This window comes from Macaca mulatta, chromosome 13, assembly GCF_049350105.2.
Source record: "Macaca mulatta isolate MMU2019108-1 chromosome 13, T2T-MMU8v2.0, whole genome shotgun sequence".
Lineage (NCBI taxonomy): Eukaryota > Metazoa > Chordata > Mammalia > Primates > Cercopithecidae > Macaca > Macaca mulatta.
The window spans coordinates 47,938,130-47,952,774 of record NC_133418.1 but is presented as its reverse complement, the minus strand read 5'-3'; the positions used below and the strand labels follow the sequence as shown (position 1 = coordinate 47,952,774).

Genomic DNA, 14,645 nt, shown 5'->3' with positions numbered 1-14,645 from the left:
TACCACTTAACTCTGTGGCACATATGAACAGTAAAATGAGTTATCAAAGGCTTTTAAAATATATGTATTTGATTTTAATTAGATCCCATTTGTCAATTTTGGCTTTTGTTGCCATTGCTTTTGGTGTTTTAGACATGAAGCCCTTGCCCATGCCTATGTCCTAAATGGTATTCCCTAGGTTTTCTTCTAGGGTTTTTATGGTTTTAGCAAATCAAAAGCACAATGAGATGCCATCTCACACCAGTTAGAATGGCAATCATTAAAAAATCAGGAAACAACAAGTGCTGGAGAGGATGTGGAGAAATAGGAACACTTTTACACTGTTGGTGGGACTGTAAAGTAGTTCAACCATTGTGGAAAACAGTGTGGCGATTCCTCAAGGATCTAGAACTAGAAATACCATTTGACCCAGCCATCCCATTACTGGGGATATACCCAAAGGATTTTAAGTCATGCTGCTATAAAGACACATGCACACGGATGTTTATTGCAGCACTATTCACAATAGCAAAGATTTGGAATCAACCCAAATGTCCATCAGTGACAGACTGGATTAAGAAAATGTGGCACATATACACCATGGAACACTCTGCAGCCATAAAAAAGGATGAGTTTGTGTCCTTTGTAGGGACATGGATGCAGCTGGAAACCATCATTCTTAGCAAACTATCGCAAGAACAGAAAACCAAACACCGCATGTTCTCACTCATAGGTGGGAACTGAACAATGAGATCACTTGGACACAGGAAGGGGAGCAGCACACACCGAGTCCTATTGCGGGGAGGGGGTGGGGGGGGGAATAGCATTAGGAGATATATCTAATGTAAGTTATGAGTTAATAGGTGCAGCACACCAACATGGCACATGTATATATATGTAACAAACGTGCACGTTGTGCACATGTACCCTAGGACTTAAAGTATAATAAAATATGTATTTGAAAAGGAAAACTATGTCACCCAAGCAGCAGCTAGTCAACACTTCCCACATTTCTATACAGAGAATAAGATAAAGCTGTGTGTGTGTGTGTGTGTGTGTGTGTGTATTTTTATACATTTAGTTGATAAAGCTTTACAAATTTGTAAAAGAGGGCTTCCATGGGCCACGCATACGTTCATTCATTTATTCTACTTATTAGGAGAAAGAAGACATGAATTATAAGTTGTGACACGTGAGAATAAAGGGGGAAGCAGGTGAAAATCATTCTTCTGGAAGGAGAAAAATATTGTGTGAAAGACCATTAAAACAAATGGCCATTATCAAGTGTTCTTTTCATAGAATTGATATTAAATGTTTGTCAGATAATTTTGGGGCCCAAAGAGGGGACCAGAATTCTTAGAACATGCCAGCAATGCTTATTCTGTGTGGGTATTTTTGTTTGTTTGTGCTTTGGTTTGGATGTTGAGTTTAATGACACCTCACATGCACTGAGAGGATATAAAAAGGTTTCTTATTAACATGAAGAATCTTTCTGTGGAGAATAGGGCAGGCTCCCAAGCTGGTCTGAAAATGGTCTTGAGAGAGCAGGGAAAAAGGCCTGGGATTTATGGTGCTTACAAGCTGGGCCCGGAGGGTAGGTTCCTATGTATAGCCTGAGGCTTGTGTGATTTGAACTTCCCATTGACACCAAAAAAGACAGCACTTAGGCTTTCCTATCAATTTACCTAGATGTTGGGCAGAAGGGGAGGTGCGAAGAGTGCAGCATGAAAGATGTCATGATGTCAAACATCAAAATGGAGTCAGAGTTTATGATAATTTATCTCGATCTGATCCAGTTTATTTCAGTCTCATTATATCAACAACACAGTTAATCCTATTTTTCAAAGAAATTTATGTGCGTATGGGGGTACTGTGAATATTAATAAGAAATTGGACAATTTAACTTTCAAGGTCTAAGAAGATTCTTTACACAAGCTTTGAGATTTGTTACACACATAGATATTTAATATCAGAAAAGTAAAAATCATGCACTACTCAAATAATCATTCTCTTACTGTCAGGCAGAGTCCTTGACCGTCCTTGGTGTAAGAAATCTCCATGGAATAAAAGTTGGAATGTATGCTGAAGTTAAAAAACTAAAACATGCTATTCAAAAACAGTATCCTCACAGTAATTTTATTTCTTTTTCTTTTTATTTATTTGTTTATTTTTTGAGACTGAGTTTTGCTCTGTTGCCCAGGCTGGAGTGCAGTGGCGTGATCTGTGCTCACTGCAACCACTGCCTCCTGGGTTCAAGCAATTCTCCTGCCTCAACCTCCCAAGCAGCAAGCATGCACCACTATGCCCAGCTAATTTGTGCATTCTTAGTAGACACCGGGTTTCAGCATGTTGGCTGGAACTCCTGCTCTTGAACCCCTGACCTCAGGTGATCCACCCACTTTGGCCTTCCAAAGTGTTGGGATTACAGGCCTGAGCCACTGTCCCCGGCCCTGAAAGTAATTTTAAACATGAAAAATATAACATAGGTTTGTTCTTTTCTTTTCTTTTTTTTTTTCTTTTTTTGAGATGGAGTTTTGTTCTTGTTGCCCAAGCTGGGGTGTAATGGTGCGATCTCAGCTCACTGCAACCTACGCTTCCCGGGTTCACACGATCCTCCTGCCTCAACCACCAGAGTAGCTGGGATTACAGGCATGTGCCACCACACCCAGCTAATTTTGTATTTTTAGTAGAGATGGGGTTTCACCATGTTGGTCAGGTTGGTGTCGAACTTCCGACCTCAGGTAATCCACCTGCCTCAGCCTCCCAAAGTGCTGGGCTTACAGGCATGAGCCACCATACCCAGCCTCATTTTCTATTTTAAAAATTTCGTTATAAGAACACAATATGAGGCTATGAGTAGACACTCTTAGATTTCTAAGTGTACAATACAGTACTGTTATATGTAGGCACAATATAGCAAACTTCTAAAAATTATTCATCTTGCATAGGTGAAATTTTATACCTGTTGATTAGCAATTTTCCATTCTCCCTTCCCTTAGCCCCTGGAAACCACAATTTTATTCTTTTTATTGGACTCCTAATGTATGTCAGGCTCCAGAGTCTTGGCAAGTTGCAAAGTCCTTAAGTAGTTGATAGGCAATTTAAAACAAGTACAGCATAAGCTCTCCAGTCATTCAATGTTTAATTTAGGGACTGGAACATTTGAGAAATAATATGTATTTCATTTTACCTCTCCTGTCTGCCATACCTGCATAACACATTAGAAATTGGCAGAAAATTGACAAGGAGAAAATGAACTCCAGGATGTGCTTTTCATCTCAAGTACTAAAAGTCATCACAGTTTGGAGCTCAGGGGATATGTGTTATCTCCCACAGAATGGAAAAAATGTTCAGAATCTTCAGATCTTATAGTTGGAACGAATCAGCTAGGCACTGTGGCATGCACCTGTAGTCCCAGCTGCTGGGGAGGCTGAGGCAGGAAGATCGCTTGAGCTCAGGAGTTCAAGGCTGTAGTATGCTATAATCAGGTCTACAAATATCACTGTATTCCAGCCTGGGCCACACACTGAGACTCCGTCTCCAAAAAGGGAAAAAAAAAAAAAAAAAAGGAATCAAAGTGTGTCATTTTGTTCAAGATTCTAACTAATGTAAACCACTTTGTACACTATCCCTGCAGCTGGTCATCAGATATCCAACATTAATATTTCTAGTAACAGGTTTTCACTACTTGCAAGACAGGTCACTTGGTTACTTGTCAAAGTAGAAAAATTTTCTCTTTCCTTAGCTTCAATGGAATCTATCATTCTTATTATGAAGCTATTTCTCTGGATAATCTTTCTGATTCTTCTTTGATGGTACTGTAAACCCAAAAAATTAGTAACAGGTCTCACTTAATTTAGAAAGTTTATTTTGCCAAGGTTAACACAGCCTCAGGAAGTACTGGCGACACGTGCCCAAGGTGTTTGGGGCACAGCTTGGTTTTATACATTTTAGAGAGACATGAGACATTAATCAATATATGTAACAAGTACATTGATTCTTTCCAGAAAGGCGGGGACAACTTAAAGCAGGGAGGGGCCTCCAGGTCACAGGTAGGTAAGAGACAAATGGTTGCATTCTTTTGAGATTCGTTTGATATTGTGAATCAGAATATGCATCTATCTCAGTGAGCAGAAGGATGAGTTTGAATAGAATAGAAGGCAGGTTTGCTCTGAACAGTTTCCAGCTTGAATTTTCCTTTTAGTTTAGTGATTTTGAGGGCCCGAGATATTTTCCTTTCACAGTACTTTTACTGTTATTCAGGGTTATGATATGGTCCTCTTTCCCTTCTGAATCTACACACCCTCCATAATTCATTTCTCTGATTCTTAGGATTCAGCTTCAAATTCTAACATATACAGAACCATCATTTTTTTTCTGAGTTTCAGATCTACTTATCTCTCTGGCCACTGAATGGTATCATTTGAAAGTTTTTAAGCCTTTAAAACTCAATACGTCAAAAAAAATTGTTATGTTATACCACATACAAGATTGTCCCAGTCTGTGGCTGCTTTCTCAGAGAATAATATCAACAGGTCAAGGCAGATATATGGGCGCTTTCCTTAGTAACTCCTGCCCATTTTCTCAATCATTGCCTGCTTCCAATAGCCAAGACCTACCATTTCTCCTTTCTAAATAACTCTCACATGAAGTGTTAAGAAGCCGTAGTCCATAGGTGCTAAGAGTTCTTCTATCTTGAGGAGACTTCCTGGCTTTGAATCATGGTTCTATCACTTACTACCTTAATCTCTCCTTGGTTGAAACCTCATTGTAAAATGGGGCCCATGAAGCACATTTAATTTAAAAGGGTTTTTGTGGGTTATTAAAATCAAATTCTTGGAACAGTGCATGGTAGATGATAAGCACTTTATGAATCTTAATTATCCTTTTAATTTTTTTCTTCTGTCAATTCCCATTGGAATCTTTCTAGATAATATCTTCATCCTTTCTCAAGTGCTATCTTACAATAACTTCTCTAAAAGTTACTGGTATTCAAAGTTCTTATCTGGTTCCTTCCATCCAGACCTCATACAAAAGTCAAAATAGGTTTATTGTATTAGTAAGAACCACTATGACCCCACCCACCACCCCCGTGGTTGCTAGTAGTATAAATTCTAGACTCCTAAAGTTCAAGTCCCAGTTCCTTAATATAGTTGCCCCCGCATTGTATTATCTATCCTCTAATTACCTTTTCCACTTCATTATGGACCACCTCTTCCCTTGCTTACTGTATTCCAGTTCTTTGAATCATTCATATTCTTTCTTATCTCTGGGTTGACTATTGCCCTTCCTGGAATACTCTTTCCACCCTATCAACCCTCCATGCTAGTACTTCCACTCTTTTCAATTATGCTACTCTAGTATGTTTCAGTTTTACCCAGTTCTTCCTTATTGTAGCATCTTTGGTATGCAGAATAATTGATCATTTTCTAGTCTGTAAAATATCCCAGGAGATACTGTTATCTCTAATAGGACAAAAATGAGTGGCTGGTACAGGGTAATACTTAATAAACACTAGCTTAATGAATGAATACATTTTAACTAAAAGCTGCCAGCCGTTATTGTTTTTTTTTTTTTTTTTTTTTTTGCATTTGGAAAAGAGAAAAAGCATATCTCTTATTTTGTCTAAAATTTTCCAGTTTATTCACCAATTCTGTTATGACTTCCAACATCTGAATACCCTACTACTCAACAAACTCCGGGTAAATTTCACAGTGCTAACAAATTGTGTGTCCCAATCTTAGTCAAACCATTATAAAATACTGATAATTCTGATCCTCTGCTTATATAGGAATTGGTGTTCTGTGTGTTGTTTACATGACTTACTCTGGTCACAAGTTCTGAACATTTCCAGAAACTTGCATTGGTAAATGTTAGAACTTTACACGGACACTAAAAGATCCCATTTCTCTTTCTTAGGTGGCCTTTCATCAGACACACAATGTGTTCCTAAATGTATTTTGGGGAAAACTAACTCCACAGGTTCCCAATAGCATTCATTTAAATGAAGAATATGACACAATCAAATAAAATTGGGAAATACTGAATTAAAATAGCTTCTTTACTACAGAAATTCACAAAGTTTTGAATATATTAATGAGTACTGAGAATATCTGAGCTGGTGGATAAAATATGAAGCTTTTCCCTTAGCTTGACTTGACCTTTGACCCCTTCTTGTGCAAAGTACGTTTTGGGACTAGTGCAAAACCAGCTTGTGAAATGCTTTTTCTAAGCAATAGATCTACTTGAAAACATTGACATTCTGTAGAAAACTTAGTTAATTTAAATCTTCTATGATCTTACTAAGAAATATTTTAATACCCCACGTGTCTAAAACAGAAAAGCAAACCATATAGTCTTTCCTCATAAACTCATTTGGAGTTCAGACCTACCCATAATTCCAGCTAATCTTTCCTTCAAGCATTCATTTGCTAGAGTAACCTGGCTATTTTTATTATGTACTTTTTCTTCTTAAAATCAGTTGGCTCACTCTCATAGATATCTTGCAGCTATTTGTTTGTGTGTGTGTTTATGCATTCTTGGCTGCTATAGACAGAATTGTGTCTCCCTAAAACTCGTATGTTAAAGGTCCTCACTTCCAAAGTGACTGTATTTGGAGATAGGGTCTAGAAGGGGGCAGTTACAGTTAAATGAAGTCATAAGAGTGAAGAATTGATTTGAGGATTAATTTCCTTGTAAGTGGAGATACCAAAGAGATTGTACTCTCTCTCTACCTTATAAGGACACAGAGAAAGGGGAGCTGTCTGCAAACAAGGTAGAAAGCCGAAGCCTCCTGGGAGCTTGATCTTGAACTTTACAGCCTCCAAACTGTAAAGAAAATATATTTCTAAATATATTCCTATTGTTTAAGATTATGGCATTTTGTTATGAAAGTCAGAATAGACTAATATAACTACCTAATTAATCCTCACATCAGTTATCCTCAGTTGTATTTCCTCCTTTAACTAAAAACAAGTGAATATCACCCAGAAGGGTTATAGCCAAACTCAAGAATTTGGATGTTTTGATTCCAGGGATTTGTTATGACATAGTTCTTCCATTATTTTCAGTAGAACAGTTTTCTTAACTAGTACAAAATCTGAACTCATGTCTAACCTCGTTTTTATTCTTATGTCATTTTGAAAAGGAAACAATAATGAATAAAGTAAGTCTAAAATTTATTCTAACACTATAATCAATTTCCTGGTTTCTATAAGGAAATAACTATGACAGGATGAGCCAAGGTTCGTGTTGGTCTTTCTTCCCTTCCGGCAAGCATTACTATTACCTGTCTGAGGGGCACCTCTGGCCCAGAAAGCAGATGAATGATTGACATCACCCAAGCCCAGTGACTTACCAGGAACTTGTTAACCCAGAAAATAAAGGCCCTCCACATTTTCGTGCACTTTTTGGTGATTTGTTTTGATTTTAAAATGCCTTACACTTTAGAAACAATGAGTCTAATCTCCAATGGAACAGGAATGTTGTCTATGGAGAGATCTACTTCTCATTCACGATATCAAATTTTCATAATTTTAATTATTCATTTTCATTTAATCCAGGTGTATTTGACATTTGCTTTATTGTTAGAGAGATTAAAATATATTGTCTTTGATTAAAAAAATCCACATACATCTCAGAAATAGGTGTACATTGTATCATTTGTAAATGTAGAAATTGTTATCTGCAAAGGTACATGCTTTTCTTGATGGCCAAAGAAAGAACATTCCTTAAATTAACATTTCCCAAATGAGTTCTGCAGAAAATTAGTTCTGCAGGATTTTTTTTAGATATTAAATTAAGGAAGGATATTGTAGTTTAATATGTTTAGAAAACTCCAAGTTAAACAAAGTTAAATGGGTTTCTTGACTGCAGTATATCTGATATTGTTTAAATGTTAAATTGCCTTGTGAGTTTCCAAAGGGAGCATATCATATGCAATATTTTCTGAATTTAATTTGATCATATAAACCTCTTTTGTTGTTGTTACTGCTGCTGATGTTTATTTTTCACTTCTTTGCTTTCACAGAGAGCATAGTCTGTTAGTGTTACACAGCATGTTTTAGAAAATGCTCTTTATGTAAAGGTACGAGTCTTTCATATTGCATGAACATATAAAACTACTACCTGTTTTAAATTAATTCTTATTTTAAAGATTAATTTAACATTAAATTCTAAGTAAACATTAAATGCAAATTTTGAGTCTTCATACAGAGTCATCAACCTAAACAGATAGAAGTATCTACACTCTATGGCAGTGGTTCTTAAAGTGTAGTCCACACACAGCAGCCTCAGCATCACCTGGGGACTTAGAAAGACATTCTCAGACCCCATATCAGACCTGAATCAGTCATGCTGGGGTTAGGTCCGCCAATCTATGAGTAGAGGTACAATAAGATGTGAAGTTAAACCGCAGTTACACCTAAACATATACCGATCAGGCCTCGTTCTAAGCTATTTCTTTATTTCATTTTAGAATCAGTAAAGCAAACGCAGCATTACAAAGAATATTTATGAAAAAAAGTTAATCAGAATGTTTGGATAATTGATTGTTCCAATCTGTATTCTGTCACATTCACAATTGCTTTTAGGCATGGTTTTAATGCCCTTGCTCTATAAATACTCCATGAGACTCCTCAACTTTGAAATTACAACCTGCATAGCCTTCAGAAGTTCAATAAACACTATAGTGTAAAATCAAATTACTAATTAGAATAGTCTTCAAATAAAGCATAACTTTCTTTAAGAGGGCTCTTTAACACTTCAACGTAAAAAATAAGTAGAATCAACATAATTCCTGACTTCTAGAAGAAAGTGAAAAAACCTTTATATTAGCTAGGGTCACAATTCACAGTTACACTCTTCTACATTAAGGAAGAAGGATTCTGGGGCAATCAGTTTGCATAGCAAAGCACAAAAATTAACAAAAAAAGGGATGAAAGTGACCTCCATGGACAAGTTTGTTCCCTATCATTTATAGGCCCAGAAGATAATTTATCCTGAGTGTTGACTAACAGAAGTTTTTCATCCTCCTTGGTTACACCAGGGTTGCGGGAAAAATAATTGACTTTTGGGCTTAAGTGATGAATAATCCTATTTTCTTCTTAAGCCTTTTGTTGAAATACCACTACACACACACACACACACACACACACACACACACACACACACACTGTTTTATCTGAAAACTTGCTTGACCCTTCAGACAATATCAAACCTGAATTTTTCAGCTGAGGACTTTTCCAAGCCTACTAAAGTAATTTGGTTTGAGTTTTTGTTTGTTTGCTTGTTTTAATCGTAGATTTCTGGAGCTCAGTGTAAACTTTTTTCGGCATATGTGAATTACATTTTAAATAAGTTCTTTGAAAATTTTCATATAAATAGGACACAACATTTTTTATAATGCTATCTGTTTTGCTAGTAGTTCACTTATTTCATATTAACCTTGAGGCAACTGTTGGCCAAATATGGCAGTTTTAAATAACATGAAGATTCTTATCTATTTATGACTTTTTTGGTTATAAGAAACAGAACTAAAACTGAAGCTTACATCAGCCAAATTTGATCGGGATTTTTCATATGTGACCTCTCATAAATCAACTCTGGAAGGGGTAGTGTGGTGGATATGGTATATGGGGGACACTGGATAGATAGAGAAGATGAGAAGGATTAAGAGAATCCTTGTAATTTGGTAAGACCCCCACCAAAAAAATCCTTGTAATTTGGGAAGACATATTCCAAATGTATTGAATAGTTTCTGAAAACAAAATCATAATGCCAAAGAATTATCTTTAATTTTTAAACTTATGGTAAGTTGATTCAACTTGAATGGTTAAGAAAATACATGTAACCCAGAATATAATATTAAGAGGAAAGATACCAGAATTCAACAGCAATAGCCATGTGTTCCAACATGAAAAAAACTTCCCTCGATTGAGTTTTCCTTTAATGTGACATACTATTTGTATCATTTGGGATATAATTTAACTTCAAGCCTTATTTAAAGTGGTAGTAAAACAGAACTTCTCTGAGGGAGAAAAAACAAAACATGTTCAGTAGTACTCTGTGCTAGTTTGCTGTGATGTGATGGTATTTACAAGGCTCTTTCATTATTAATTCAGCAGAATTTGGAATTAAATGTATGGCAGCTATTAACTTGGATCTGGAACACTCAGCAGGGCCACTATAAGTGAGAAGGCCTTAAAATATGAAACTCGTCCAAATAAAGGGTGACATAAATTTTGTAGCATAATTTAGTTTTAAAAATAAAACTAAGCAAATTACACCAGTGGACACATTAGGAGAATGTCCACAGTTAAAGAATTGCTAAGATGTAGCATTATAACACGAAAGAATTTACGATAAAATGTCTCAACTGATGTGCATGCAGTGATCTCCTTTGTTAAAAAATGGGGATGCTATCCATCTTCCTCCTAGATAGTAACCAATTTCCACATAGTTCTTTCACTTCTATAAGATCTGACAACCTATAACCCTTCCATGGATACTTACTTTTTCTCATATTGTTATATAATTTTATTAGAGTAAGGTCACATATCTCTGAAAATAATTGTGAAATGTATTGGGGCATGTATTAGTCCATTCTCATGCTGCTAATAAAGGCATACCTAAGACTGTGTAATTTATAAAGAAAAGAATTTTAATTGACTCACAGTTCAGCATGGCTGGGGAGGCCTCAGGAAACTTACAGTCATGGCAGAAAGGGAAGAAAACACGTCCTTCTTCACATGGCTGGAGCAAGGAGAAGTATGAGAACCAAGCTAAGGGGGAAGCCCCTTATACAACCATCAGATCTTGTAAGAACTTACTCACTATCACCAGAACAGCACAGGAGTAACCACCCCCATGATTCAGTTACTTCCCACTGGGTCTCTCCCACAACATGTGGGGATTATGGGAACTATAATTAAAGATGAGATTTGGCTGGGGACACAGACAAACCATATCAGGCATAAACCACATCTCATATTCCTTTTCTACACTTCATAGGGCCTTCCTATCTGACCATGGAACGCACAGAAAACACTTGATAGATACCAACTGATTCTTATTGAGGTACCCTGATATAGATTAGAAGCATTCCACAATATACAGATAAAGCACTCAGCATTAGGTGGGCTGTGGTATACCAACCACAAAATAATATGTTTATTTTTCAATATTTTTTCTTTTATTGATAAAAACTACACAAAAGCTAATTGATAATTAATTTAAAAAGCAATGTTACACATTATCTTGTGTTTAGAAATGCATCAGCTTGGCAGTTTCATTCATCGAGCCCATGGTCATGGCTCTCTTATAGCCTTAGTCCATGTGAGAATGCTTCTGCTTGTCTTCTCATTCGGTGATCTTCATGGCTCTCTCAGACATCCTACACGGTGAGGGCTGCCAATGGGACAAAACAAAATTCCTTCTATCATGTCCCGTATATGGCATTTGTCATGAAGGATCATTCACCCAGACTTATTGGGTTTTCCAGTAGTTTTGTCAAACTTTGTGGTCGACTTTCTCTGTGGTCCGTGGTAAAGCACATTTTCTTTTGGTACAACATAAGCTTTAATGCTCATGTTTTGTATTAGAAACTTGATCAGGAAAGAAAAAAATAATAAAATAAAACACGGACAGTATTTTTAAAGAAAAAATAAATGAAAGCAATTTAAATAAAATCTCTGAGAGTTACACACACCTAAAGAGGAAAACTGTTGTTTCCCTAGCTTCCCACCCACCCCTGTTTATTTGCTCCCCTGTGGTTCTCCAGCCCAGGAACCATGCAGTGTAGAAAAATCAAATATACAAACAAACCTATATGTAGCTAGGGTGAAATCTATTTTTATAAGAACTTGACACTCTTATTATTTACATCCGGGAGCATTTTTGTTTGTTCGTTTTATGTTTTAAAGCAAAGAAAGTTCTGCAGTCCTCCCGGTAATGCTGCAGGTGCATTCGCTGCCTTCTTGAAGCAGTTTTGTTTGTTTTTTCTTTTTCTTTTCTCTATGCCATAAATGTTTCAACAGGAACGATGAGCTTGCTCGATTGCACGATTGTGTACACCCATTCTCCTTTAAGATGAAGGCCCTCCCTCCCCCCATGGAGCTCCCCAGTGAGGAGTTGGCTTCAGCGTTAGTTTGCAATTCTCTCAAGGTAGATGGTTGGTGCCGCCGACCTGGCGATGGTCGCGATGAAGCTGTGGTCTCGCCCCAGCTCCAGGCCGGGGCTTTCGTCCAGCTCTGGAGACACTGTCTCATAGCCCTTGGTGACATGGAGTGGCTGGTGGGCCTGGCAGTACCCCATCACCGGTTGGTCATAGCTGTAATATGGCAAGGGCTTCACGTGGTGTGGTATCTAGATATGAGAAATAGAAAGATTGGTTGATTATAAAGTTGCTTTGGAAAGATAGGACAACACTCATCAGATTGTATTTTTGTTCTCTTTCATGCTGTTTCAAGTCATCAGCTACAGATTCAATTACAAATAAACATTAACAAAATCATGATTACTATTTAACTCAATATTGTTTTGTCAGCATATTGTGTGTATATACTTCGTACATAAAACAATATCTTGCAACTTTTCATTGCTCTAGCTAGCTAGCTAGCCATTTCAATAACAGAAAGTTAGAAACAACCTAAATGCCCAAGGAATTTTAAAATTGATTATGTAGATCCTATATTTGAATGTAGATCTTAACAATATAGGGGAGGATCTATCTGTTGTAATATGGCAAGATATGGTACTAAGTGGAAAAAAAATTAAGGTGCAAAAGAATGTATGGCATGATCTATTTTGTGTAAATAAATATATTTACACTTTTACATATATATAAACATATATATAACTTTTTATTTGATATCTATACACAATTGAAATCTTTACTATCATATGTAACTTTTATTTAGTTTTAAAAAATAATCACAATTTCCCATATGTTAATTCTAACACTTTGTCACATATCAACACCGGACCAAAGAACTCTGGAATCATGGGAGAAGGCACATCTTTATGTTCATAATATGTAATGTCATTATTGGTTTTCAAGGTAACAAGCCAAATGTATGTCTAATGTTAGCATAATAGACTTGAGTAATGGTCTGCAGAAATTCCTTTAATATAAAAAGCAGAAAATATCAGTTATAATAATTTTGAAGTTTGGTGGAGCTTTTTATTAGACCACACATTTCTGATAAAGATAAATGTATTCTAAATTTAGAAAAAAAGCAAATGAGGCTTGCTTACTTCTTGCTCTCATGTTAGAATATTTCTCTTACTTGTGAGATACAATTTGACACTCTTGAACAATCCACAGATGAGAAAAGTGCAAAGGCTCCATTGCCCTGTAAGGTTAGATATTGTGGCAGTTTTTAAACTATTGACTCTTAGCTCCAAATTCCCTTCTGTGGTTGCTTTTAGGATGCCGAGGTTGGGACTTTGCAAACCATGTATCTGTTTTACTAGTGGTTTCCTGTTAGGCTTTGACAATGGAGGGAGATGGCAAGGCTTGGCAGGGAGAGGGAATTGCTCCCATTGTTGGTTTCCTCTTTTGTTTCTCCCTGCTCCAGGAATTTATCGTAATGGCACGTCTTCATTCTGGCTATATCAATTTATTCCCATAGCAGCAGGTGCTGCCTCTTTGTAGTATTTCCAACACTTGCAGTACATCAACACTTGCAGTACATCCAACATTTGATCTCATCAAGCCCTCCTCAGAGACACCAACACTAGCACCAGAGGGGTTTGAGGTTCATCATCACAAAGCCTCTCCTCCAAGCTTTTAAGTCTTAATGATCTTCCTTTTGTTGCCTCAGCCTCGAAGACGGTAGGGGTGGTAGCTACTTCCTAACATTGCTGTTTCTGTGATACCATGGCAATATCTTAGCCTTTGCATAAATTTGGTTAATAACTCTATATCCACTTAGCATCCTTTCTAAAAATTCTTTCTTAAAATAACTGATATTGTGTCAGTCTCCCGACTGGACTATGTTTGAATCCTTCTGTATCTAAAAGTGCGGAAATTAAGTTGTTTTGATTTTATAATTTACTAGAGTTAACCACCAGAGGTCTTATGGCTCCCTATACTGCAAGGAGTTAACCAGTCTTAAATATAATTTAGCAAACTTATTTTTAGAAGTCATTCCTCTGTTTACTATGCAAGTTTCTCAAATTCTCTTAAAACTAGCTCTAGTATTTTCTTGCTGGTATTTTTATTAATGTGATTAATACAACTTTGACACAAGTTCACTATCTATTTGTATGACAATTATGTTTTTAACACTTCTCTGCTTATTAAGATGAAAGTCACCTCCTCACAGTTTTTAAAACTTAGATTAAAGCAATGTTTTCTATGGGCGATTGCCACTCATTAGTAGGTTATGAAATCAATTTTGTGAATCCAAAATAAGCATTTAAAAAACTTAAATTAGCTAGAATAGAAAGTATCAGAGTATAGAGTAAAGATAAGTTGTTCATAAGAGTTTTGTCTTAAATTTACGTGTGGGAACATCAATGTGTGTACTGGGTCACATTTTGAATTTCGAAAATTGGGAATCATAGTAGAACATGCTTTTGAAAAAATACTTGATCAAAGCACATATTCAGATTACAATTTATTTTACAGGGACTGACAATAGCCTAAATTCTCTTTTTATTAT

General features: G+C 36.4%; 1 protein-coding gene across 1 annotated transcript in view; it reads right to left on the bottom strand.

Annotated features, from left to right (window-relative positions):
- Nucleotides 1-7,500: 7,500 nt before the first annotated feature.
- Nucleotides 7,501-14,645, bottom strand: part of LRRTM4 (leucine rich repeat transmembrane neuronal 4) — a 782,577-nt gene continuing 775,432 nt past the window's right edge. The window contains exon 4 of the mRNA XM_001112254.5: nt 7,501-12,342. Coding sequence (XP_001112254.2) covers nt 12,121-12,342 — 222 coding nt within the window. The 3' untranslated portion in view covers nt 7,501-12,120. The remainder of the gene's footprint in view (nt 12,343-14,645) is intronic.